This window comes from Vigna umbellata, chromosome 8 (assembly GCF_029865625.1).
Source record: "Vigna umbellata cultivar VRB3 chromosome 8, Vumbellata_1.0, whole genome shotgun sequence".
NCBI lineage: Eukaryota > Viridiplantae > Streptophyta > Magnoliopsida > Fabales > Fabaceae > Vigna > Vigna umbellata.
The window spans coordinates 35,341,819-35,367,072 of record NC_142172.1 but is presented as its reverse complement, the minus strand read 5'-3'; the positions used below and the strand labels follow the sequence as shown (position 1 = coordinate 35,367,072).

General features: G+C 32.5%; 4 protein-coding genes across 6 annotated transcripts; 1 reads left to right on the top strand and 3 right to left on the bottom strand.

Moving 5' to 3' along the window:
• Window positions 1–4,680: 4,680 nt before the first annotated feature.
• LOC124848923 (UBX domain-containing protein) lies at window positions 4,681–9,773 on the top strand. The gene is made up of 4 exons (XM_047326747.2): window positions 4,681–5,609; window positions 8,424–8,594; window positions 8,763–8,966; window positions 9,281–9,773. Exons 1-4 carry the CDS (start codon window positions 4,848–4,850, stop codon window positions 9,515–9,517), a joined length of 1,374 nt encoding a protein of 457 aa, XP_047182703.1. The 5' UTR covers window positions 4,681–4,847; the 3' UTR covers window positions 9,518–9,773.
• Window positions 9,774–10,957: 1,184 nt separating this feature from the next.
• Window positions 10,958–12,822, bottom strand: LOC124848926 (protein yippee-like At4g27745). Of its 2 annotated transcripts, none has more exons than XM_047326751.2 (3): window positions 12,370–12,822; window positions 12,143–12,264; window positions 10,958–11,375 (listed from the first exon to the last, which is right to left on the bottom strand). In XM_047326751.2, exons 2-3 carry the CDS (start codon window positions 12,233–12,235, stop codon window positions 11,145–11,147), a joined length of 324 nt encoding a protein of 107 aa, XP_047182707.1. In that variant the 5' UTR covers window positions 12,236–12,264; window positions 12,370–12,822; the 3' UTR covers window positions 10,958–11,144. The 2 variants fall into 2 exon arrangements, with proteins under 2 accessions (XP_047182707.1, XP_047182708.1); XM_047326752.2 differs by having other exon boundaries at window positions 12,374–12,822.
• Window positions 12,823–12,946: 124 nt separating this feature from the next.
• On the bottom strand, window positions 12,947–14,059 carry LOC124848925 (early nodulin-like protein 8). Its single transcript, XM_047326750.2, has 2 exons — window positions 13,765–14,059; window positions 12,947–13,635 (listed from the first exon to the last, which is right to left on the bottom strand). The coding sequence occupies exons 1-2, from the start codon at window positions 13,955–13,957 to the stop codon at window positions 13,208–13,210; spliced, it is 621 nt and encodes a 206-aa protein (XP_047182706.1). The 5' UTR covers window positions 13,958–14,059; the 3' UTR covers window positions 12,947–13,207.
• A 1,926-nt stretch (window positions 14,060–15,985) lies between these two features.
• On the bottom strand, window positions 15,986–24,168 carry LOC124848924 (uncharacterized). 2 transcript variants are annotated; one of them, XR_007029725.2, is made up of 20 exons: window positions 23,313–24,168; window positions 23,178–23,222; window positions 22,823–22,904; window positions 22,628–22,696; window positions 22,121–22,291; window positions 21,962–22,027; window positions 20,857–20,925; window positions 20,710–20,778; window positions 20,365–20,639; window positions 18,077–18,213; window positions 17,872–17,969; window positions 17,765–17,803; window positions 17,614–17,673; window positions 17,344–17,445; window positions 17,167–17,218; window positions 17,024–17,079; window positions 16,782–16,846; window positions 16,639–16,690; window positions 16,291–16,476; window positions 15,986–16,162 (listed from the first exon to the last, which is right to left on the bottom strand). XR_007029725.2 is itself a non-coding variant. In XM_047326748.2 (19 exons), exons 1-19 carry the CDS (start codon window positions 23,849–23,851, stop codon window positions 16,411–16,413), a joined length of 2,112 nt encoding a protein of 703 aa, XP_047182704.1. In that variant the 5' UTR covers window positions 23,852–24,168; the 3' UTR covers window positions 15,986–16,410. The 2 variants fall into 2 exon arrangements, 1 of the variants encoding a protein (XP_047182704.1); XM_047326748.2 differs by having other exon boundaries at window positions 15,986–16,476.
• Window positions 24,169–25,254: the final 1,086 nt, after the last annotated feature.

Here is a 25,254-nt window from a genome sequence, read left to right as displayed (position 1 = left end):
CTCAGACCTAGAACCCATTCATGCAACCAACTAGGGTTCGCATGAGACCAGAAAAGGGACGAAGCTTAAGACAGAAAAACTTACCAGTTCCGATCCAAGTTCTGTTCGGTCCAAATGAAAGGTCTCAACTGGACGAACACTCCTACGGTTCTGGAAAGTGAATCGGAGAAGAAGAAGATGAGTTATCGAAGAGAGAAGGTTACTGGTTCTAGAGAGAGATCAGAGAAATTGGAAAATCTGATTCAGAGGAAGGAGATGAGTGATACAGGTGAGTGGAGGGTTTTTTTCGAAAACTCTTTTTGCTTAACTCACGTTCGTTTGAACGAACGTCTCCCTCGCTGACACCTGCATACCAAACTCTGAATTGGAAGCTTCCAACGTGACAAGTGTCGTGTGTGCATGCAGAGCTTAGTGCGCAATTAATGCACTGGACGTGCGTCGCGGCTCATTGATGGAAGCTACTAGGTGAATCAGCAGTATCATAATTACTGATTTGACATCTAATTACGTTTTAAAATTTTCCGGGATCTCACATCAATCAATAACCCGTGATAAATAATATTTTTTATAAATATATATGTTGTAGTTAGTGTTAATTAAAATAACATCAAACATAGAGTGACTAAAAAAATTAGTATTTTTAGTGCGAAACTTCTAGACTTAAATATGAAGTAGTTTGTTATATTAAGTATGAGATTCTTAACACAGTAATGTTTAATTTGAAAAAAATAAAAGAGAAAAATTACTTTCAAAGTAGAAAATGTTTTAAAAAATATTTTGTGTAATTATTACTAGTAATTCTTAATTTGAATGGAAAACCTTAGCTTTAATAATATTTGATTGTACTTTGCTATTAATTTTAGCACGACACCACAAATATCATAGTTTTTTCTTCTTAAGTTGTCTTCGTCTTATTATCTTTATTTATTTGAATGAGATGATTGTGAAAATGGTGATGAAGCCACCAATACAATGATAATGATGGAAAACGCAACCACTACCTCTGTCAATGAAGAAAGAAGATTCTATCAATTAACAAATAAAATTACAAGCTTTATTAGTGCTGCCTTATTTCTCAACGATTTTTTTTTTTCAGGGTAAGAAGATATTTTTCATGGATTTTTATTTTGAGTAGAAAAAGTATTTCCGATGAAATAATTTCCACCGATATTGTTTTTAGATAAAAAAAAGTTGTTTCCCATGATTTTTTTCCCACAGATTTTTCGGTCATAGATAAAGTTGATACTTTTCAAGTCTCATTTCCAACAAATATTTTTGTGAATAAAAAGGGATATGTTCACGCTCCTTTCCATACATGTGTTCATGAATAAAGTTAAACTACCCATAAATCATTTCCCATCTATTTTTTTTTCATAAGTAAATAATTTTCTGTGAAATCTTTCCACAGATTCTTTAACATAGAAAATTTGATTATTTTACACAAATATTTATCATGAATTATGTGACATAGATAAATAAATTATTTTTGTGAAATATTATTTATAAGATAAAATTTATATTAAAGAACATCATCTCTTTTATTTTTATTATTGTTGAAGAATGTGAAGTTCATCTTCACATCTTTTCCTCCATTTTCAATCTCTTCTTTTAAAAGTGAAGTTCATTCTATTTGTTTATCTCCTTTGTCTTCTTCTTTTCATTTTGTTTTTATATTTTGTTCATCATCACTCGTTCGAAAGAGCTCATGTCTTTCCGTGCAAACCTGAAACCTCCATAAATAAAGTACAACTGTATTCATTCTTGAATTATTGGGTATGCAAAGAACTATTTTTTTTCTGATTTTTTTGTTAATCCATTTTGGTTTTTATTGAACGAGAACCATCTTGTAATTGTTTCAAGTAGTGTGTGTATTGATTAAGAGATTTGGTATTAGGAGTTATCCTGACGCTCTAATAATCATCAAATGTCAGGTAGAGAAGGGTAAAGTATGTGGTGAGAGAAACAAGAGATCCTAGTATAGAGATTTTACCTTAACCATAAATGGTTGACGAACTAACCTTGTGTGTGCTAGTTTGGGTGGACAAGTTGTTCCACCACCACAAGTGCATAACTCTTAGAGTTTGACATCAATACATGTATCCAGAGGTAAGACTAGAATAAATGATTTTATATAAATTGTACATCTATTAATATCTTTGTTTGTATTACATGATTTTCTCTTTTTGGTAAATTCGCTTACCTTTCTATCTTTGTCTGTTTGTATGTTTGTCTTCTATTTTATAGTGATCACCTTAATGATGTGAGTGAAAAAACACATAAGATACTATTCTTAGTTTTCTATATATATTAGACTTTTTTTTATAAAACTCTATTACACTTTTGATTTTAGTCAGAGTATATATATATATATATATATATATATATATATTTCTTTTAAGTTAAATGTTTTTTATTGAATGTATGGTAAATTTTTATTGTAATTAAATATTATTAAAATGGAATTTTTCAAAAATAATAATTGATTTATGAAACAATTAAGTATTGGAGTAGATATATGCATGTCTCTCAATCTAAATTAAGTAGGAAGATTTGTCAAAGAATGAAAGAGTTTTAATTACTTGTACTAGATGCTGGTTTTGTTCATTTTATACCACATTGAAATATTTTAGAAAAACTTACAATTGTACAAGTTGCAAATATTGTTTATGATATTTTCATTTATAAGCAATTAAATAATGTTTATTGTAATATTTAATTATCTCAAAGGATTTTCATGAATCTTGAAAAGATAGTATTATAATTATCAAGTAATTTAAAACACATAATTGCTCCGACCCTCATGAATTTGAATTAGACTGAATCTAGCTGAAAAATAAAAATACAGATTAATTATTGAAAAATAAAATCTGATTTATTTATTATTAGACTCAGAATGACTCGTATAATCCAATAATTTTAATTAAAAAAATATCCAAATTTAAATTAAAAAAATACATTGGCAAGAAATGAGTACTTTACTTAGAGAATAATACCAAATCCTAAATCTAATATATTCTTGTAGTCAAATTTATTCATTTGAAAGAACATAAAAATTAATTTGTAGATTTTTTTCCGGTAAAAGTGAGATTATATCCAGGCAAGTTGTAAAATGTGTTATAGTATATAAATTGTATCAACACACAAAAATATACGTTTTTTTTGGGTGAAAAGATACTTGAGACCAATAAAGATTTAATTCACAGATTTCATTTGATTTTTGTAACAATGTATAATTATAATTATTAAAAATTATATTAACTTTATTAAAAAAATATTATTTACTTAAATGTTACAAGAGAATCTATGAGAAGAGTTTGAGTATAAATTGAAATTAAAAAGTGTGTCCATTTTACATATAATATTACCACGAGTAAGAGACTGTCTTTTTTGTTCTATTTAATAATTGGAAATGTTGATAAAATAATTTTAAAAATTATTAATCAATATATTAAGACAATAATATTTAGTTATTACTTTTTTATATTTTTAAAGTTGTAAAATTTTATTGGCATATCTATAAATGAATGGATCTTAAAACAGATATATTTATAAATAATAACTTACAAGGATGGTTGCAAATCCTAAATTATTTTTATAACCTTTTAAGATTTTGGAACTAAGTATTTTTCATGTCATTCACAGAGGCATAGAAGATATATATGTGACATTCATGCATACACATGGGTTTAGTATTTTTAATTATCCATTAAATATAAATTTGTTTATGTTAACTTTTAAATTGAATAAATAATTTATTAGTATTGTATAATAAAATAATATTATTATATGATTAAAATTTACCATTAAAGTTTTAAGTTATATTATATTTACAATAAAATGAATATTATTATTATTATAAAGTAAAACGTAAATCTGTTATGAAATATAATCTAATGCATAATAAAAACAACAAGAAGTTTAGATATTGACATATGAATATCAATAATAATACTAATATTACTATTATTAATAATAATGATATTAATAATAATAATCATAATATTATTGTTAAAGTTAATGTTAATATTAATATTAATAATAATATTAATAATAATAATAAACAAAAAATATTAATAATATTATCTATAATAATAACAGTAATAATAAATATTTATGCTTATACTAATATTACTAATACTAATATATATAATTATTGACGCAAATAATAATACTGATACAAATAATGCTAATAATAATAATAATTATAATAGTAATTATTGTTCTAATATTAATAACAATAATAGTAATAATATTAATATTATTATTAATAATAATAGTAATAAATAATAAAAATAATGATAATATTAATAATTATAAGAATAATAATTAAATAATAATATTAAAAATAATTGTTATAATAACAATATAATAATAATATTAATAATAATAATAATTAAAATAGAAATAATAATAATAAGAATAAGAGTAAGAATAAGAAAAATAATAATAATATTAATAATAATATAATATGAGTGATATTTCTGTAAATAATGTAAGTGTTATTTTTGTGAATAATGAAAAGTAGTAGGAATATTTTGTGAGTGAGATTTTCGCATATTTTGATAAATCAAGTGTGTGTGTGTGGATGTGAGTTTATCTTGTATGAATTCTAACTTATGTTTGATAATGTATATGAAATTAGTTAGAATGAATAGTTATTGTTATAGTTGAGAAATATAATAGAGATAAAATAAGAAAATAAGATAGTCCGAGAATAATTGATATGAAAAGAAAAGGCGGTTGTGAGTTGAATAAATTTGATGGAGAAGAAGGAAGGATCTTGAAAGTAAACCCTAAAGAGAGAAGAGAAGAGAAGAGAAGAGAAGAAGGTGGAAGAAGGAAGGAAAATGGGAGATGTAGCAGATAAATTGGCGTATTTTCAAGCGATAACTGGTTTAGAAGATGCAGACCTCTGCACAGATATCCTAGCTGCTCACAATTGGGACCTCGAACTCGCAATCTCTTCCTTCACCACTTCCGTAAACCCCACCACCGACACCCCGCAACCCAACCCTAACAATCATCTTCCCTCCGAACCCGATCTCCAACCCCTACCCCAACCGCCGCCAGGTCTCGCCTGGAAACTCATCACGCTACCCGTTTCCGTTATTTCCGGCAGTCTAGGCTTGATCTCCGGCGCGATCGGCTTGGGCCTGTGGGCCGCTGGGGGAGTACTCTCCTACTCCCTCGGCCTGGTGGGCTTTGGCTCCACCCCTTCCTCTTCCTCCTCTGCCCCCTTGGTTTCCGTTTCGGCGGCCACTTCCGAGGCCATGGATTTTGTCGCCGCATTCGAGAGGGAGTACGGCTCTTCCGGACCCAATTTCGTTGGCGAGGGGTTCATGGACGCGCTCCAGCGCTCCCGGAATTCCTTCAAGCTTCTCTTTGTTTACTTGCATTCCCCTGATCACCCCGATACGCCGTCGTTTTGCCACAGGACTCTCTGTTCCGAAACCATTGCCGCCTTTGTGAACGAGAATTTTGTTTGCTGGGGTGGCAGCATTCGTGCCAGCGAAGGGTTTAAGATGAGTAACAGCTTGAAAGCCTCTCGCTTTCCCTTTTGTGCTCTCGTCATGGCCGCCACTAATCAGAGGATCGCTCTCCTTCAACAGGTTTGTTAATTCTTATGGATTTTTTGGTTTGGCGAATTGGAGTGAACTGGGTCAGGTTGAGAAACATATATGAAGTGAAATTTTGTATATTTGTTGTCATGATTACTCTTTGGGCAGGTTATAGTTTCTTTGATGTGTTTTGGCTTGCATTTTCTCTGCTCCTGTATGATTTAAGTAGTCACAGTCTGTGCGACTATATGCCTATTGTAGCTCTACTTAACGTCAGTTACATTCCCTCTATGCACATGCTTGCTCTCATCACTTTCTCCACTTTCTGAATTTGATTGCATTATGGATTTGTCGTCCTCCTCTTGCAACTTCCTTCAACCTCCCGCCTTCATGATCATCTGCTGTCACCGCTGCTGTACCCGTAGTTCTATAATGTCCTAGTTTTAGTGTTGTTAAATAGCTTTTATAGTGTCGTTGAATTCCTTAGCGTGATATTGTGGTCAGACTAGACAGGCATTGAGATATTTGGCGTTTTCTACAAGATTATCTCCTCTTGCTTCTCACAATAGTTTTCTTACTTGATATGCCTTGCGTTTATTGCGTGTTACCGATTCCAAGTTTAGGCATGCCCGTCATATTCACGCAGTTCAATGCTATTTGTTTAGTGGCTGAGCCAACCCCCAATTGCAAAAAATTGCATGTAAAACAAGGTTTACACTTTTAACGTTGTTAGAATTGGTAAGTTATGATAGATCAGACGGCGAAATTGGCTTTCGGCACTTCGTGATGTGACAACTAAGTTCATAATCTGTTAAAACATGGACAAAAGACTTCCCCCCAAAAAAATTCTTCATGTTATACGATTCCAGAGTAAGCTCGAGGATTTAAATGTCACTCTTGATGTTGTTTGGTCCTTGTTATTGTCAGAGAAAGGGATAATGACAAGTGGCAAATAATCTTGCTAGTTCCACACACAGTTTAAACACTAACAATGACATCCTTTTCAGAATCCTTTTATTAGGGATAACATCTTTTTCATTTTCTTACTGGTATGATATCTGTCTTCATACCTTTGAGGTTGTTATGAAGCTGAATAAAATTATCTAATTAGTTCCTCTTTATTTATTCTACAGAACTTGATTTCTAGTGCTAGAGCTACAACAAAAACAATTCACACTAACTTAGGTTTGCTACAGGAATCACATGGCACCATTCGGCACCTTTAAAACTAAGCTTTAGGAATATTTTTTACCATGAGATCTCCCTTGATGACTTCCTTCGATATCCTATTTGATTTTCCTCTCTTCCTTTTCACTAGACTAAACATATTGCAATCTACTTCAGTACTAGAATAATAGATCACAATAATCATCATTAGAAATACATTTTTGTAGGAGTTATAAGGTGGCTTGGTGGTAGAGTTGGAAGGGAGGGTGGGAGAGATTTTTGGTTCAACTCCTCCCACTAACATAATACTAACAACTAACATTTGCCAATAAAAAAGAACTACATTTTTGTATCAAGTACCTTTTTCTTTATCATGTAGTAAGAACTGATGTTGGCTAGATGAAGATTCACTCGATGTATGGAATGAGTTTTGGTCATTCAGTGCCTTGAAGCTGATTGTTTGATCTATGTAGCTATTCCTACCTAGTAGGATAGGGATTATTTGTCGTTGTTCTGCTAAGTTTTTAGTACTGTTTAAATGTTGGACCGGTTATTGAACTGGTAGAGGTGGATCAATGGTTAAGTTGTGTGAACTGGTATATATTAATTATATAAAAAATGCATGTAAGGTATTATATATAAAAAAAAAATTGGTATATAGATGAATACTAATATCACTGTATAAGTTGTCAAGGGAAGCTTAACCAATCCAAGGAGCTGGGTTCAAATTCTACCTTGTGTGGAGGTCTTTGAAACGTGGTAACGCTTTCAATCTTAGTAAATCATTTCCTTGGGAAGGCAAACTCACTCTGCATACAGGCTTAGTCTGTGTGCACAGGGATGCATGTCAGTTTTTGTTGGACAATGTGAAGATCCACTTCGCAGCGTCAAACTCATGAATTAAAAAATAAGTATTCTAAAACCAGTTTAGACCAGTTCAGTGACATATTCAATCCAATAAAGATATTAGACCTGCTATGCCACCAGTTCCCAGCCCAAATGGTTGGTCTTGCTCGGTTTTGTCCTTTGTCACTTGAAAATGTTTTCCTCCTCCCCAGTTAGTACAAAACACTTCTGCTTATGAGGAAGTTTTTGATTGATGTCAAGTGGTTATGCCACAAGTATGCTTAGGAAAACCGTATATAGATTCAATTCCATCAGTATTGTCAAAATATGTGAAGAATATTTCACCTCATGACATAAAAATATTGTATTTTAGAATGTTAAACCCAAGAGTAAGTACACTGAGTTTATGTCTTCATTACATAGACAAGACAGGCTTTTCCGCTGACAAGGAGTCTCCTGCATTCAGGCTTTGCACATTTGATTTTCCCTGACGAGTTTCTTAGAGTTATTTATTAGGCTTAGTTTCTCTATTGTCTCATAGTTCATTATTAGTCATTATGATGTAGTAGTTGTTAACTCTTCATGTTTTATATCACTTTGTAAGACAATATATTAAACCAAAATCATATCAATTTGATTGTATTTAACTAAGTATTCAGTCACTTTTATATCCTTTTCCTCCCTTTTTGTATACCTAAAGTAAAGCTCCATAAATTCAATAAGTAGTTTTTCTAGAAAGGCTTATTGAGTCCATATTTTTTTGTTTCTACTGAAATGGTGTGCCACTTATTGTAGTTGATAAAATATTCTGATTATGATGCTTTCATTGTTAATCTAGTTCATGTAATGCAGGTTGAAGGTCCAAAATCCAGTGAGGAGCTGCTAGGGACACTTCAGAGAGTGCTTGAAGAAAGTTCCCCTGTTCTTGTTGCTGCTAGACTTGATGCAGAAGAAAGACGAAATAATATGCGCTTAAGAGAAGAGCAAGATGCTGCATACAGGGCTGCGCTAGAAGCTGATCAAGTATGTTGTTTTTCAGTTTATGGTTTTTTGTTTTCATGTTTCGTATATTTTTTTGTGGTCTGCAGACAATGGCTTTTCTGTTTTTTGTATCTCAATTTTCTTTGCAGAGCCTTTTATTGAAAGAATAGGCCTGTTAGTGCTATGGATTAATGTTGTACATATGTTCAGGCTAGGGAACGTCAGAGGAGAGAAGAAGAAGAACGTCTTGCAAGGGAAGCTGCTGAAGCTGAGAGGAAGCGCAAAGAGGAGGAAGAGGCCCGTGAAAGAGCAGCACAAGAAGCTGCAGAGAAACAAGCTGCATTAGCTAAAATACGTCAAGAGAAAGCTGAGTCTCTTGGTGAAGAACCTGAAAAAGGACCTGATGTTACACAGGTACAGTATTAGAAGATTGAGCTATGTTTTATTTCTCCTTTAATGCCAGCATCTTTCATTAGTTTATAGAATTACTGTTAAGCTTATATAGTTTCATTTGTATTTAAGATCTCAGCTTTAATTCATATGATAAGGTTGAACTTAAAATTCTTGATCGTTTCACTTATATGCATGATGAATGATATTTACTTCTAGTTCTGTATGTTTTGGAATTGCTTTAGCCTCCCTCTTTAGTTTCTCTATTTTCAGTTCAGTTTTTGTTTGATTGTGTTGCAATTTACATGATAATTACATTTATGTTGATGAATGGATAGGTTATGGTACGGTTTCCAAATGGTGAACGTAAGGGAAGAAGGTTCCACAACACAGCGACAATTCAGTCTTTATATGACTATGTTGACTCACTGGGAAGTTTAGAAGCCGACAGTTACATCCTGGTATCCAATTTTCCAATTGTAAAGTATGAACAAGACAAACTGGCATTGTCTTTGAAGGAAGCAGGATTGCATCCTCAGGCCAGCTTATTTGTGGAGCTCACTTCATTAGAATGAAACTTGCCTAATACTCTTATGAATACATGAAGATAAGACCTGCAAATAGGGAAATTCTGTGGTGTTTCATTCTTCTGTCTAAAAAAATTGACTGGTTGAACAATTAAAATTATTAGATGCATAGGTTGTCGTGGTTTTTGTAGTTTTTATTTTTCTTATTTTCAATTGAATCAATCAAACAGATAGCGACATGTGGAGATGGTTTAGAATAATGATATATATATAATATATAATATATATTTGGCCCTTCCCTTAATTAGGAAGTTCCCAAGTGTTATCTGTCTGTATATTTTGTCTCTGATCATATATAGCATTCGACCAGTTACAGGGTTGGCACGAGCAGTACTTTTTTATAGTATTTATCAAAGGTAGTATCTGTTTTTGGTCTTAAAATATTGATTTTAATCCTCATAAAATTTATACATTGTTAGTTCTTATATAAAAAAAAGTGGCTTTAATCTCTTATTAGAGAGAAAAATATGTTTGTATCGAAATGTAACGACTAAAATATAAAATGTTTGAAGATATTAAAATGATATTCAAAATGGCTTTAATCTCTTATTAGAGAGAAAAATACGTTTTTATTAAAATGTAAAGACTAAAATATAAAATGTCTGAAGAATTAAAATGATGTTCAAAATATTGGAAATATGATCGCTTCATAGGAAATAATTATAATTAATTATACAATCTGTTGAAAAGAAGATGCTAAAAAGGGCAGCGTAGGGAAAGATCTAGTTATGGTTTGAGGTGGCAAGTTTCTTAGGACATGCAATGAAAAAAATTGGTGAATTTTGGAATTGTTGTTAAAGCAGAAATAAAAATTAGCAGCATTGTTAAGAGCTTAGGCTCTGATATCTGTGTTCTTGATAATATGTCCCACATTACTTATTATTGCCGTTGTTTCATCATACCATGTCAGGTACGAATAGGTGTTCTCTATCATGTCGTTACGAAGCTTATTAGTTTCACGATTTTGTTGATACTATTTAAAATTGATTTTTGAAGATTTAAAAGACAGCTCTTTCTGCTGAGAAAGAAATTATTTTTAAAATCAAGAACATTACCATCAAGTTCTTTTATACAAAAAGGCTCACTAAAATGCAAGTTTATTCGTCCAAAAGAATATTTTTCTGAAGGTTCTTTGGTGAAGAGGTCCAGTGTTATATTCTTGATCGAATGTGGTGCCTTCAACTGTTGATCGAATCAGCTGAAAGGTCGTTTTTCTGTGAAAGAAGTGACACACTAACCAACTATACCCTCAATATCACATCATTCCATCAGATATTTTTCCATACATTAAATTATTAGGATACCATACAAATTTCACCCACAAAAAAAAAAGACTTCTTTTAGTTTTATTTAAATTGGAACGGTTTCCATGGAAAATAAAAAGTGATCGAGGATTGCATCACCAAGGTTCCCCAAGCTGGCCCAAGATGCATAAAACAATATATCCAAATTATTATACCTTCTTACAATAACATGGATTTTCAATATACTGTTTTCATGATGATTCAGAACTTAAATAAAACAAAGAAATCAGCCCGGACATACTGAGGTGAAATGAGTGTAAAAATGGTGAAATGAGCATAATGACAAACACATAAGAAGCAGTTTAAAATGCTTAGTAGCAGTTTTCCCTGACAATTTTAGCCTTCTCAATAACAAACTTGCCTTCCTTGTACTTCTGAGATTCCTCATAGGCTCTCTCATACTTCCAACCAAGAACTTGTTTGCAGTCAGAACAGTAGACATCGGCAACAGTGTGGAGACCTGTCATTAGTTCTCTGTCTTCTTTTGATCCCACACTAACATTCAATGCATGACCAAACAGAAATGCTCTCCCACTTTTCCCCTGAAAATAAATTAAAACACTTCGTTTCCAATTAATTTTGAGAAAAATGCCCTTCTTTTTTGGCTCATATTTCTACAATTGGTAAAACTTTAAATTATTAATATTCAAATCATAAAATAATTTATGAGAATTAGAGTAATGGAACAAAATTAATAACTATTGATGGCATAATTATCAGAATCGTTTCAAAAGTATTGCAATAAAATAAACAATGCAGATGAATCATTAATAATTAAATGAATAAAGTGCCATTTCATTTTTGTCATTCAGTTCATTAAAATATTTTAAAAATTAGTTTTATTCCATCTCATCAATAAATTTTTCACAAACATTTTAGTGCAATGTTTCCATTTTGAATTCGAAATAGTTTATTATTATTATTTATAATACTCAAATTCTGTTTTAAAACTTTTCTCATATGGGAATCCAATAATATCCTCTTATTGCTATAAAAAGGGAGATTTGATGGTCATGTATTTACAGAATGGAAGGAGTTTTGTCTAAAGTTTACAAAATAAAGATACAAGATTTATAAAAGTTAAGATTTTGTGCTAAAGTTCATCATTTTCATAGAATGAGAAAAGTTGTGTTGCTTTTAGAAAATTACATTTATTAAAAAAGAATGAATAGAAAGCAAGCTGAAATTCTTCCAAAAATCTAATATATCATGTGATATGATCATGATAGCAGGGTATGCTGTGAACTGAACTGATAAAATGAAATTAATAACAGAATAAGAGATAAAGCTGACTGAGAATAGTGTTCACCTGAAAGGCCTTTGAAATCACATCATCATGAAGGGCAACATGGTTTCTACAATTAGAGCAACAGTACAATCTGGGTCCATTCACTTCCTCCATCTCAGGGATTTTCAGAACACAACTCACTCCTTTTCAACCAAGAACAGTTTAATCAATAGTGTTCATCAGATCATGAACCATGATCATAGCATTTTAGGTTTTCAGTTACAACTTGGAAATGAATTTGCAGGTACCTGCCTCTTGTAGCAGTGGATGATTGACTCTGCTTTACCTTCAAAGATCACCCCTTTTCTTAGTAACTTCTCCTTTTCAGGGCTTTCTTCTGCTTCCTCAGTCACAGAATGTGAGATTTCTCTCTCTAACAAGTTATATCATGGTGGGGTTTGATTAACACAGTGATTTAATTCCAAAGTTAAAAGATTTTCTATCACTATATAGTACACTTAAAAGTCTCTAGAGTTTCAGTGCCACCTATTTTTTAACAAAATGGTCGGTCACAGATACTGCTTTCTTAACACGTGTAATTTTTATTGTGAAGAACAGAGAAAAAAGATAGTTCTTCGATCCCCCACCTCCTATTTTGGGTCATTAATGAAAGTATGTCTCTGGATATATACAGAATTGATTTTAACTTTTCTTGTTTTTGTTTGATAGTGCAGAATGAGGATAATTCACCATAAAGAATATGAAATACTTTACATCTGATTATTTCATAACTTTGATTGCATAAGATCTTTTAAAAGACTGACGATAATTCACCACAATACGTTTATTATAAGAGACAAACTTTATGGTTGTAATTGCACCACATTTGTCAAATTCCTCTCTGATAAATGAAGGATTGAAACATCACAAAGTATCACAGTGGTGAAAGAATAATGCTGTAACGTATAAGTAGGCCCTTGTTATGAAAAGGGTAAACTCAAAAAATAAATCAACATGATGAATTATTGAGCATTGACATTGACACTGACATCTTTTCACATAGAGGCACCGATGATATGATTACTGACAAAACTCCCTCTAAAAATATTTAACATAGTTACGTAGCTAATACTCAAACCTGTTGATTTAAGCCTGTAATGGTAAAGGTAAAGGCATTTTGGCATCACATAGGGTAGAAAAGAGTGCAGATATCAGAAATCCAACGATGAGAAGTTGAAAAGTTGAAGTGAGTTGAGATGAGGTTGAGGTTGGGGTTGAGGTAGAAGCAGCTACTGGAATATTGCCAAATACTGTGGGATAAGAGGGTGCAGATGCAGGAGAAGATGCAGCATCCACATTTTCTGATATTCCTTCACCTACAGCTATATGAAGCTTCTGATTCTTTTGGCAATGGCCAGCCACACCACTAGTGAAGTAGAATTGGCCCTTCGATGTAATGTTAAACAAAGAGTTTCCATTGTTCATGTACAAGATAGGGTCTTTGATGTTGCACCTGTTGTAGGATTCTTCAGTAACTTGAATCACTGAATCTTGGCTTGGTGGGTATAGAAACACTGTAAGCATATACAATGATACACATGAGATCATCAGATTTGTACCCTTGTTGTAAGAAAAAGGGTCATTGGTGTAGAGTTGTATAAACCAAATTGAAAAACATGATATAGCAAATAGTGTAAACTTACGGAGGGAATCTCCAATTGTGAGATTGTGATATGTGGACCATTTTTTGTAGACTTGTGGATTTGTTGAGGTGGGTATGCCCCAAGCATCAAGATCTCCAACTTTGTATTGGTAGCAAAACACCTTGCTTTGGATTTGGACCAATGTGAGGAAGAGAAACGCCAATATTCTGTTGGGACTTGAAAGATTACCCATCTTGGTTCTTCTCAGTCACACTCACATTAGATTTTGGAGTTATAATCTAGGACCACTGAGATATGGCCAATGGAGAGTTGATAATGAGATCCAAAAAGAACCAGACTTTGAAGGTCAATTTACTTGAGTGCCCTTATTTCTTTGAGTCAAAAAATTTATACTATTATAATTCCTACATGATACAATTTATTGGTTGGTCTAGTTGGTTCTCATTCATTAGTTTTGTTCTTCTGAAAGAGACCTAGATTTAAAATGAAAACTGCAGAACATGGAAAAAGAAAGATGGTTAAGACTAAATAAGGTTGTCAAGAAGAGTAAGATATTGCTAGAAGAATAATATGGAAAAGAAAAATATTATTTGACGCATCTAAATTTTTTATATTTATTTTTTTTTATTTTTTTTAAAATACAAAAATTTATATTTTTATAATTATTTTACTCTGTCACTCCGTATTAAATAAATGAGAAAAAAAAGTAGTGCTGAGTGTAAAAACCAAGAGACAGATAAACTTGACAACTATATGCAATAATAATGTGCACATGAGCCAGTTGGCAAACTATATTAGTTTATGAGGTTTCTTCTTATATTAATAGTGTCTGTTAGTGTATAATTGCCTCACAATATTGCATTATTATGTGCTGCGAGGAAGAAAAACAGCAAACTTCTCCAGACACATCACATGGCTAGCTAAATGGGATGCCTGAAATCTGTTCATAAAAATTATTTATCAGAAAAAATTAATTGAAATTCTACATCAATAATGAAGTAAAAAATTTAAATCAATCAAAAGTTGTAAAAATAAACAAACACTGTAAATGTAGTTATTTTTTAACAAACTATTTGATAAAATTTATTAGAAGTTACAAAATTAAAAGTAAAATATCTTAAACACATTTTCAGCACGTCAACAACGCAGTATATTAAAAAGAATTTGTTGTTATTTTTGTCATGTAAGACGAGTTACGTACACGACAATAGTAATGAATATTGGGGAAATTTTGTTTGTTAAAATTTGTAGTAGATGTCTGTTGGAGCTAAACAGGAAAGTCAATGTTTACGGAGATTGTACGAGATGAGTGGTACAAAAGCTGTTTGATAAAGTAACAGTATCAGTAGTACGTATTAAAGTTAAAGGCATTGTTAAGCAATCCGTCCCAATAGTAATTTGAGGTTTTTCAGCAGAAGGAAAAAATTCTACAAATTTTATGCTTGATGGTCCAGATAAAGTAAAGATGAAAATTTTAAAATCAATGTAAAATTCATAAATTAAATACTTCAACTTCCACCACCGAATGAGGATAGTTACTTCCTTCCTTCAGTTAATATATAAATGGACGACCAACCAATAAATACGTGCTCATAACTCAATTGGATCATTTAACATAAGAGGATTAGCATTCAGATCTTACAATTTGAGTCAACTCTCAATATTATACTATTATAATTTTCAAACAAGTACTTTGTTTACAAATTAAACTCATCAAAAAATATTTTTTAAATTTATTAATCGTAAATATCCAATTCTTCTAACATATAGTATACATAATCATCCAATTAATAACAAAACATATTTAACGGATACATTAATAAAGTTTTAATCTAAGCAAAATTATTGAAGTAAATTTACCAAGAATTACTTCCAAGTAACTTTTTATTTGGGCTTTTAAGAAAAATACTTTCTTGATTAAAAGAAATCTTTTATAAGAGCATGGTAACTATAGAAGATTTTTTAAGAAAAACATCAAGACCTCAAAAAAGTTATTTTAACACTTTCGTATCAAACGGAAAACACTGGCATATGAAAAAAAAAAAACAAATATTGCATCATAAAATAACCTTTCCTTTTTAGGTTGAAAATGAGGTCCTAATTGAACAATCAATTGCTTAATGTTGGCTCGTGTAACATAATTAAATTGTAAAATTCGATGGTATAACGTAAATAGAATAGTACAACGAGAATATTTTAGCATGTTGAGTTTGATTTGATACAGAACCTATTTTTCGGGTGGTAGAATACAACAAGCCTATACAAGTTCAAATCCGATATAGTTTAAGGATAATAATAAAAAGAGTTCAATATATAGGGATGTTATTTCTGCCACGGGGTAGTCCCACAACTTTCTTATCAGTTATCACGATAATTCCGGATTAATCTGCAAACATGGCACGTTGCAGAAGGATACAGCAGAGAAGCTTATTTACATCTGAATTTTTAAATGAAATAAATAATGAGATTGACTATGACATATCATTTGCACTAGCTGGGCTTAGATAGTCACAAAGGCTTATTGAACACAAGGAAGGCTGGATCAGAAATATATATGACACTTACCAAGGACTATTTCTCCTTCAGTAAAGAGAGAATTGGAGTCCAAAGCATGATTGATCACTCGCCTGGATGTACATGTACATGTGCATGTACTTCATCAAAGAGGATCATAATTATCAACCTTCATGCATATTCCTCTCTTTCCCCATTTTGTTCTTGGCTGTAGACAGCAGCTAGCTGTTGTTGTAACTGTTCAAAGCGATAACCAGATCGATCATTAGTTTCACAGGAACCTTCAAAGCTTCAATTTAAATGGATTCAGCTTGGATATGAAATTTATGTAATCCAAGCAAGTAGCAGAAGAAAATCCAGAACAAATGGTGAAATATAAAATCTTGTACAGAAACTAACCTGCACGTATCTTAACTTCTCATAAGTTAGTTCGTCAGTCAAATTAATCATCCTGATAATACAATGCCAGAAGGTGTGTTAACTTCGTGAAGCAGAGAGAAATGGTGACCAGGAAAGCATTTTATGAGTTGATATTTACTAACCGAGATTGAAGTTCTGAAATTTTGGCTAGCAGCACCTGTTCCCTCTCTGAAACTGCTGTATCAACCTATAAAATGACGCAAATGTCAGGTAAGACATAAAGCTGATGAAAAATCACCGTGTTCTACTGCAGGTTTATGTGAAAAAAAAGAGGCGACTAGCTTTGAGCAGAAAATTGACACACAGTAGTTAATAAAAATTAAGCGAACAAGTGAAAAGAATTAATCTAACAAAATTTGCTTACACTTCCATTGTTTTCTGAATTGCGAGGCAATGGTGGCAATTTTCCATTCTGAGAAGCTGAAAAAATTGATTGTACTTGTTAGTTCATCCAATATTAAGGAAAAAATATCCTCAAACATAACCGATGAAAAATCCTTCACTCACCATCAATTGCCTCTGCGGATTGCAAGCCATTCAACATATTCATTATAAGATCCTGAAATTAAAGAGAACTTTCCAGTATGATTATAAATTGGTAGAAGTTACATTTAAAATTATCAGTTTTTCAGCAGACACACAAGCAAATTACGTGTCATTGCTCGAACTTGAAGCTTCTCTCACCTGTTGAATAGATGTCTGCTGGAGAAGATTATGAAGATGAGGCACTAGAAATGATCCAGGAATATTGATATTGGCAGAATCATTGGAGGACTGACCAATTGGCTGAAGAGAAATACATCCAACGAAAGACAGAGAAGTATTAGTTATCGAATACAATAATAAATGAAACATCCTACACAATCTGTAACCAACCAAAGAATCCAAATATTCAAAAAGGAAAAAAAAATGTTAAAGGAATTTGGGTATAGAACCAATGGAAATTGTACAAACCATTTGTTTGTAATCCACCATCCAATCACCAACACTGGCAGATTTCCTCATTGGAGACCCCTGAATGTAATGTAACAGGAAGAGAATGTCAGCTGAGGGATAAGAAAAAACATCAAAATATAAACAATAATCAATTACATCATCAACCAACCTGTGACGATCGGCGAGAAACTGAACTTACAGGAATATCCTATGCAATAAGATGAAGTCAGATAAGGTTGTCCAAAGGGTAAAATTGATTATTAAGAAAATGCATACCTTCACCAGATCTAAATTTTCTGATGTCACTGAAAACCGTCCTTTAATTTGCACTAGATTAGCCTTATTAGACTTATCATCCAAGGAATCTCTGAATCCTAGCAAGAATTGGGGAACAGAATCAGCACCAAGGTTTTAGATGGCTGATTAAAATATACTAGAACTTGTACAAATAGCCTTACGGTGTACATGATGATTCAAATACCTCCAGAAGATTTTATTGGTGCTGATAAACTATTTGCTGAAGCTCGGTTTGGAAGCATCAATGGACCACTAAAGCTTGGAGCTCGTCGAATATCACGATTACTTTTCTCACCTGACAACTGATTTTCATTCTCAAACCTAAAAGTAATAAGAGCATTACAAATCTTAACAAGCCAAAGATTGCATTATTGATAATATGAAAACCTCAATGGCCAAGTAGCATAAAGAGCGGAACCAAAAAGCATACATCGGATTTATTCATTCAAAATTCAAACTACACATTTTACACAGTGCATTTATGGACAACTCAAAAAATATAGACGGGATAAAGAAGATTATCCAGAAAATACGCACATTACAAAGATAGACTTTGAACTTACCAGAACTCCGTAAAAATAAAATAAGCTGATTGCCTTGTTTATTGGTCACCAGACATAGTTTCTAAGTTAAAGGCTTTTTCACACTATCAATGCAAATTCCAAAAGGAGAATGCATCCCAACTTGGAAGGTGTGTGCACACACGTGGATCAACTCATGTTGATGCGAATTAACGCTTTCACCAATTTGTAACTTTTCAGTGGATGACCATTGGATTATATTATCATAAAATCTATTACATCCAAAGCTTTTCAATTGGTTGTTCCACTGTGCTCACACAAGAACTACTGTAGAAGATGAAGTAAGATTTTGAGGAAAGTGCAACACAATGAAGGCAGGTAACTAGTAATAGGTTATAAATTATATTAAAGTTCTCAATATACATTTATAATTTACTAAGTATTAATATGTAGTATTTTTTTAGACATTACCTTATCTAAATTACAGGATTTTGTCATTGATACAAAAAAAAACACAAGCTATTCATGAGTTTTAAAATTAAAACCTAAAAGATTTATATAACAAATCTGAATTCAAACTTTGAGCTTCTTATTTTAGTATCACAAACAAGTTTATTTAAATATTTAACAAGTCAAGCTTGAAAAGTTATGAACAGTTCAACCCTTTTAAAGCCTTACTATCTCCATTGCTTACACACATGAAGGGAATCACCTTACGGTACTCCCCTATAAAAAAATATTTTAGCATAATTTATTTCTATGATCTTTAACAACTACAACAATAACCAATCAATTTTATATTATGGTTCACTACAAGAATCAAACATCATCATAATATTTTATTGTGAGTGATGTTTATAGGCAAACCATTGACCTCTAAATCCTTCTAATGATTTTCCTCTAGTTTATCTTAGTTTCTTCTACATTTAACAATAGGGTTACCCTCCAGCTGATCCACTTTCCATACTAGGTTATATACACATGCTCAAACCAAAAAGCAATGTAGAACTGAAATGCTTTCAAAGATATAAAGTACAGAACCAATATAACCAATTCATCCTCCTTTTCATAGAAATTTTACTTTTTAATCTTTTACAATATATATACAGCTTATATTCATGATATTATTTTACATAAAATAACTTCTGAATGCTACTTTTGTCCTTGAAATTGAGAAATTAATTTCCTAGATTTCTAGGTGCAATACTTCCAACAAATTTAGCAAGCACAAAGACAGTTCCAATTCTTGGTAGTCAAGACAAAATAAAAAATATCTAAACTTGCAAATTGAGCAAGTACCAGGTCATGGGTCTTATAATTTATATAAAGCAGTATATCTTCAACACTAAAACATCAAAGCCTACTATTTTTCATCTTTCTTCACTTAAGAGCCTATATGCACAAGGTACAACGAGTGGCGTGGAAGGAAATAGCTCCCTGACTACTAAAACAATATAAAGGTAAGTATGATGGGAACCATTGCCCCTCTCAACTTATTTGAGGGAAAACTATTTTATATTTAAAACTGTCCTTGTTTCCTATTTTATGCTATAAATTTAGAAGTTATAAAATGTATGGAAGGGTTATATTGAAATTTTGCATTAATAATTTTAACTCTTTAACTCAGTCGTTTTTTGGAAGGTAAGCTTTGTTACAGTAGTAAGCTTGCCACTTGTGACCTAGGTCACAGGTCCTAGGAAAAGCCATGCAGCTTTCAAAGGTAAGGCTGCACACATGTACCCTACTCAGACCTTCACTGGGTGGGCGGTACATGCACTGGACCACCTTTTTTACCCCACATTTCCTTTCCCTTTGATCATCAAATATAGGGAAGGCAATTTATTTCCATTCCTTCCGTCCCTTTCCTTTTCTATTCCATTTTCTCTCAAACTACCAACACCAGCCTAATATAAAAACAATAACAAATATATAATTTGAAAATACAATGTACCTTTCAAATGCACGCCCTTTTTCAGATAAAGAATGACCAAGCACTGATCCTGGCACCAGGGGTCCACTTTGGGTTTTACCAAGTTTCACTGATTGTGATTTAATCTTGCTTGTTCCGATATCATTCTCTAGAGTAGAAGATGTTGCTTCAGCCACTGATCCATTTCTCTTCTCACTCGGTGGTATGTCGTTACTACCTACTTGTACTGCAAACTCATCTTGTTGCAAGTTATTTGAATTCTTTTTGTCCATAGAAAACTGGAAATCACTTATACCCTGTCATGACAAACAACAAAGATGTTAAAAATCATTTGAGATATAGAAAGTTTAGAACAGTTGATCAAACCTTGTAAGAGCTAAAGAATTTGTTTTCATCTTCTTCCCTCATCTCTGCAATATCATCATCGTCCTGCATCTGGTAAAATTGAAGACATTTGTTCAGATCAAGAGAAAAACTAGTCAAGTAAAAACCATCTAAAAGAAAATAGCATACCAATGCAGCTTGAGCTTTCAAATCATCAATATCGAAGTTCCATGCACTAACTCCCCGATGATATTCGCTCTAGAAATTAAAATAAATAAGTGGATTAGATTTCAATGGTTGATTATAAAGTAACAAGGCTATTTTTCCTTGATATACGTGTTCTTGGATGTTAATTGAAACTTCAAAAGCCAAGCTTCCAAAATAAATGGCTATCCTTTAATCTCACTTGGAAAGGCCTTTTTCAGAACTTGGACCAATTGCCTAAATTCCTCTCGTTTGTAAAGATTAAAGAGGTGTAATAAACTGGAAACTGGAGATTTTCCAAGGAAACAATGCACAAACAGGAAAAACATAATTTTATGACAGAATTGTTTATTTATAATAAATCTATTTATTGAAATGTTTTTCAAAAAAGTACTTTTTAACAAAGAAAATTTCATAGCAAGGCCAAATAAGCAGGAAATCTTGGTTATTGTATATAACTGTTGAAATGGTCACCTTAGTATTTTAGTTTGCAAATTGCACAAAATAAATGTTCAATTTTGGATTTATAATGAGCAATTTAAATAGTGATGCAAGGCTACTTTTAACTTTTGATTCAAAATTTCTCAAAAAAGAACTACTAAAGTTTAAGATATAAATAAAAGATGAAAAATGAGGATAGATTGAAAGACAGGTGATTAAGATTAATTATCAAGAGAAGGACAATTCAAAAAGGTTGATAGAGAAATTCATAAGTCAACTGCAGGAGTGGCGTGAAAGATGGATATCCAAATGAGAAACAAAAGAGAATATTGGGAATGCCTAATTAAGAAAGTGAGGAGAATGAGTGTCACTCTCCAAATTGTGTGTTCTAACATACAGTACAAGAGGAAATCGACAAATATTGAAGCAAGATCAACCAGAGTTATACCATTTTAAGCATGTAATGCACTGTACCAATCAACCAAATTTGAATATGCTATCAAGGTTTCAAGCAGAAAAGGAAACCAGTATCAAGGAAAGGGGAGCCGGGACAAACTTGGATAACGTCAGTCATTCTTGAAAATGCTCTTATGGATCATTGACTATATATCACATCACGTGACACATAAAATTTTGATATCAGACTTACTTGAGATATAGCTTCTTGTTCTGCAGAAGGCATTTTCTTCAGTGCTAGCTGAGCTGCATCTTTAAGCTGCAAGGTTTTTGTGTTGTCAAGCACAGGAAAACCAACTGATTAAGTGAATTTATATATCAGACATGCAGTGAAGTATGCATGACATCAAACCTGGAGGGATTTGACACGGTTCCACAGAGGTGGTAAATCAGCAAATAATTTCTTGACAGAAAGCTCCGGAGGCTTAGCTTGTCTGAAGAAGGAGTGTTTGAGCAACTTCTCCACGGATGGCCTCTTTGTTTGATCTTTTACCAGGCACATAGCAACCATTTCCTTAAAAGACTGGTCACAACTGGAAATACTTTAATTAGACTGCTACTACTCCTACTATAATAATAATGATTATTCTTATATCAGTAGTGAAAGCACAAGCATGGCATTTCTATGTGTCCACGTTTCTATTGCTTTAAATTTGATATACTTTAACAATTCATCTAATTATACATTGACATGAAAATTAAATTGTTCAATATTTTTTTATTGTGTGTCTGTTTAGCAGAAACATAGTCGCCATCATGTTTGTGTGTTCACATTTAATAAACCTTGACGATAAACCAAATAAAGCCACAACGGCATTTAATACCGAAGTATTGGTCTAGGCAGAAAGAACACCCATACCTTGGAGAACTTTCTGTCACGATCATAATCAAGCCCCGGAGGAGCATTCTGAATTGTCATCAAAAGAACCTACACAAAAAACTAACTATGAATCCCTATTTCATATGCACATCACAACAAATGAAAAAAACCTACAACCCGAAGAACATAACCATTCTGAATACGCTGCAGCAAATAAATACCATTTTGACATACCTTCATGGGAGGATACTTGGAGAAAGGTGCGTGACCATGAGCCAACTCCAACGCCGTGATTCCAAAAGACCAAATATCCGCTCTGCCCAACCCAACACAATTCAAGCAAATAAGAAACCAAATTTGAATCACAAGTAATCCAAACCACCAAACAAAACGTAGATGATGTTACTAAAGTACTCTTGGTGTTTCTTCAATCAGAATTAGAATTGGTTTTATATCGTAAATACGCATAATACCGTCCACACTAAAGGTCAACACAAATTAACAAGCTAACAAGGCTAAACTCCAATTCTAATAAAACAACTTTAAAAATCGCCCAGTTGTATCCAAAAGAAAAAGAGCACTAACTGACTTGAAATTATAACCAGTTCCAGGCTGCAGCACCTCCGGCGCCATCCTGCAAAAACATGAATACTAACCCATGAAAATCATATAACGAAGCACACAAAGAGGAACAGTAAAACTGTAACAGAAGTGAGTGAAGCACCAGCAGGGAGTTCCGACGAAGGTATTCCGGGAACGCTGGCGGTCGCCGGTGTCGAACATGCAAGCGGAAACTCCAAAGTCGGCGAGCTTGACCTGGCCGTTGGAATCGAGAAGAATATTCCCGGCCTTAACATCGCGGTGAATGTGTCCATGTCGGTGGAGGTACTCGAGCGCCTTGAGAGTCTCCTTGAGGATAGATCCGATGGCTGCCTCTTCGAATCCTTCTGGATAGGCCGCCTTCATGAGGTGCAAGCAAGAGCCCTGCGCCATGAATCCCATGACCACCCACAGACTGCGGTCTACGACGAAGGAGCAGAAGGCCCTGACCACGTTGGGATGCTCGATGAGGCTCATGGTCTGCGCCTCCCTCCTTATGTCGTCGAGATTGCTGTTGCATCGATCCAGATCCAGACACTTGACGGCGACCTCCTCGTTGTAGGGAAGGTAGATTGCCCGGTAGACGGTGGCGCTGGCACCGTAACCAACTTCTTCTAGAAGCTTGTAATCGGCGGGATTGGCGGAGTAGCTTCTGCTCCCCATTTGAAACTGAATTAAGTGAAGGAAGACCTAAATTGACCCTCAACTCTCGTTGACCCACATCAATTGAAATTGAAAAGAGTAGAAGAGAGTATGGAGTATGGTGGTGCGTGCGGTAATAATAAGGATATGAATAACAATAATAAGAATAAGAAGTAGATTATTAGAGTGGTGAAGAGAAGTAAAGGCTTAGGAGTAGAGAGGAATGACGGTGAGGGGTGGGCACACCAACAAAACAACAACGCCCATTTCTAACGCCTGACATGTTCCTTCTTCCTCGTCCTCTCTCTCCTCTCCGCTTCCGACTCTTCCAATGGGACCCTCCACTCTTTTTTCACTTTCTACTGCCCTTAACTTTTCCCAATCATTCTTTTCTATTTTTTTTTCATTTACTTTAAAATATTCTATTAATTATATTTTTCATGTCATTACATTCAAGCTGTATTTATAATTGTAGCAACATGAATGTAGTAAATTATAAAAAAAATCATAGATATTTTTTAAATTTATCTGAATTTGAAATATTGAAAGTCAGAAAATGTATATTGACATTGTTATATAAAACTAGATTATATCGTTTACCCGGATAAATTGACTTTTATTGTATTCAATGTAAAAGTTAGTCTACGTTGTACTTTGTCGTTCATAACGATGCAAGTGGATAATTTTTTTTCAATGGTAATTTGTTTTAAAATGAAGTAAAATATATTCAATTCTATCTTCACTGTTAAATTTTTTTTGTTTATTGTTTGTTCTTATTCGTTGGTTTATTTAAAAAAATATATATATAAATTAAGAATATAAATAGTTGTGTTATTCATGTTAAAAATATCCGTGATTTCGTAATGGTATCTTTGTTGGTGTTCTTTTTATTTTTTTACATTTATGATATGTAAATAAAATATTTAAGAGAGAAATGTTAGTATGTTTTTTGAGGTTTTGTAAAAAATGAAAAATGTAAGCAAATAAAAGAAAAAATATTATCAATTAATATTCTTGATACATCAATTAACTTTCTTACTTAAGTTGATTAAAAATATAGTAAGAAATTATATTTTAAACTTTTAAATTAGAAATTTAAAATGAGTGAAAATTCAGAGGAAATAATACAGTATATACATAATTGTTTTTTAAGAAAATAAAATATAAAATAAATATAACATTTAATCATAGTGAGTAAGTCATGAAGTACAATGTATCTTACTCTATATGACTAATAAGAAAATTAATAGGATTAAATTTTTTTTCATATTATTTTGTTAATAATTTTATTAGAGTATGAGAATTTCGAAAATTTAGAGTGTATAAAATAATGTTTAAAATATGTTCATATTGTTTGTTATAATCTGTGAATTTTATTTTATTTTTTATGAAAAACTTATAGTTAGATAACGAGTTAAATGTTA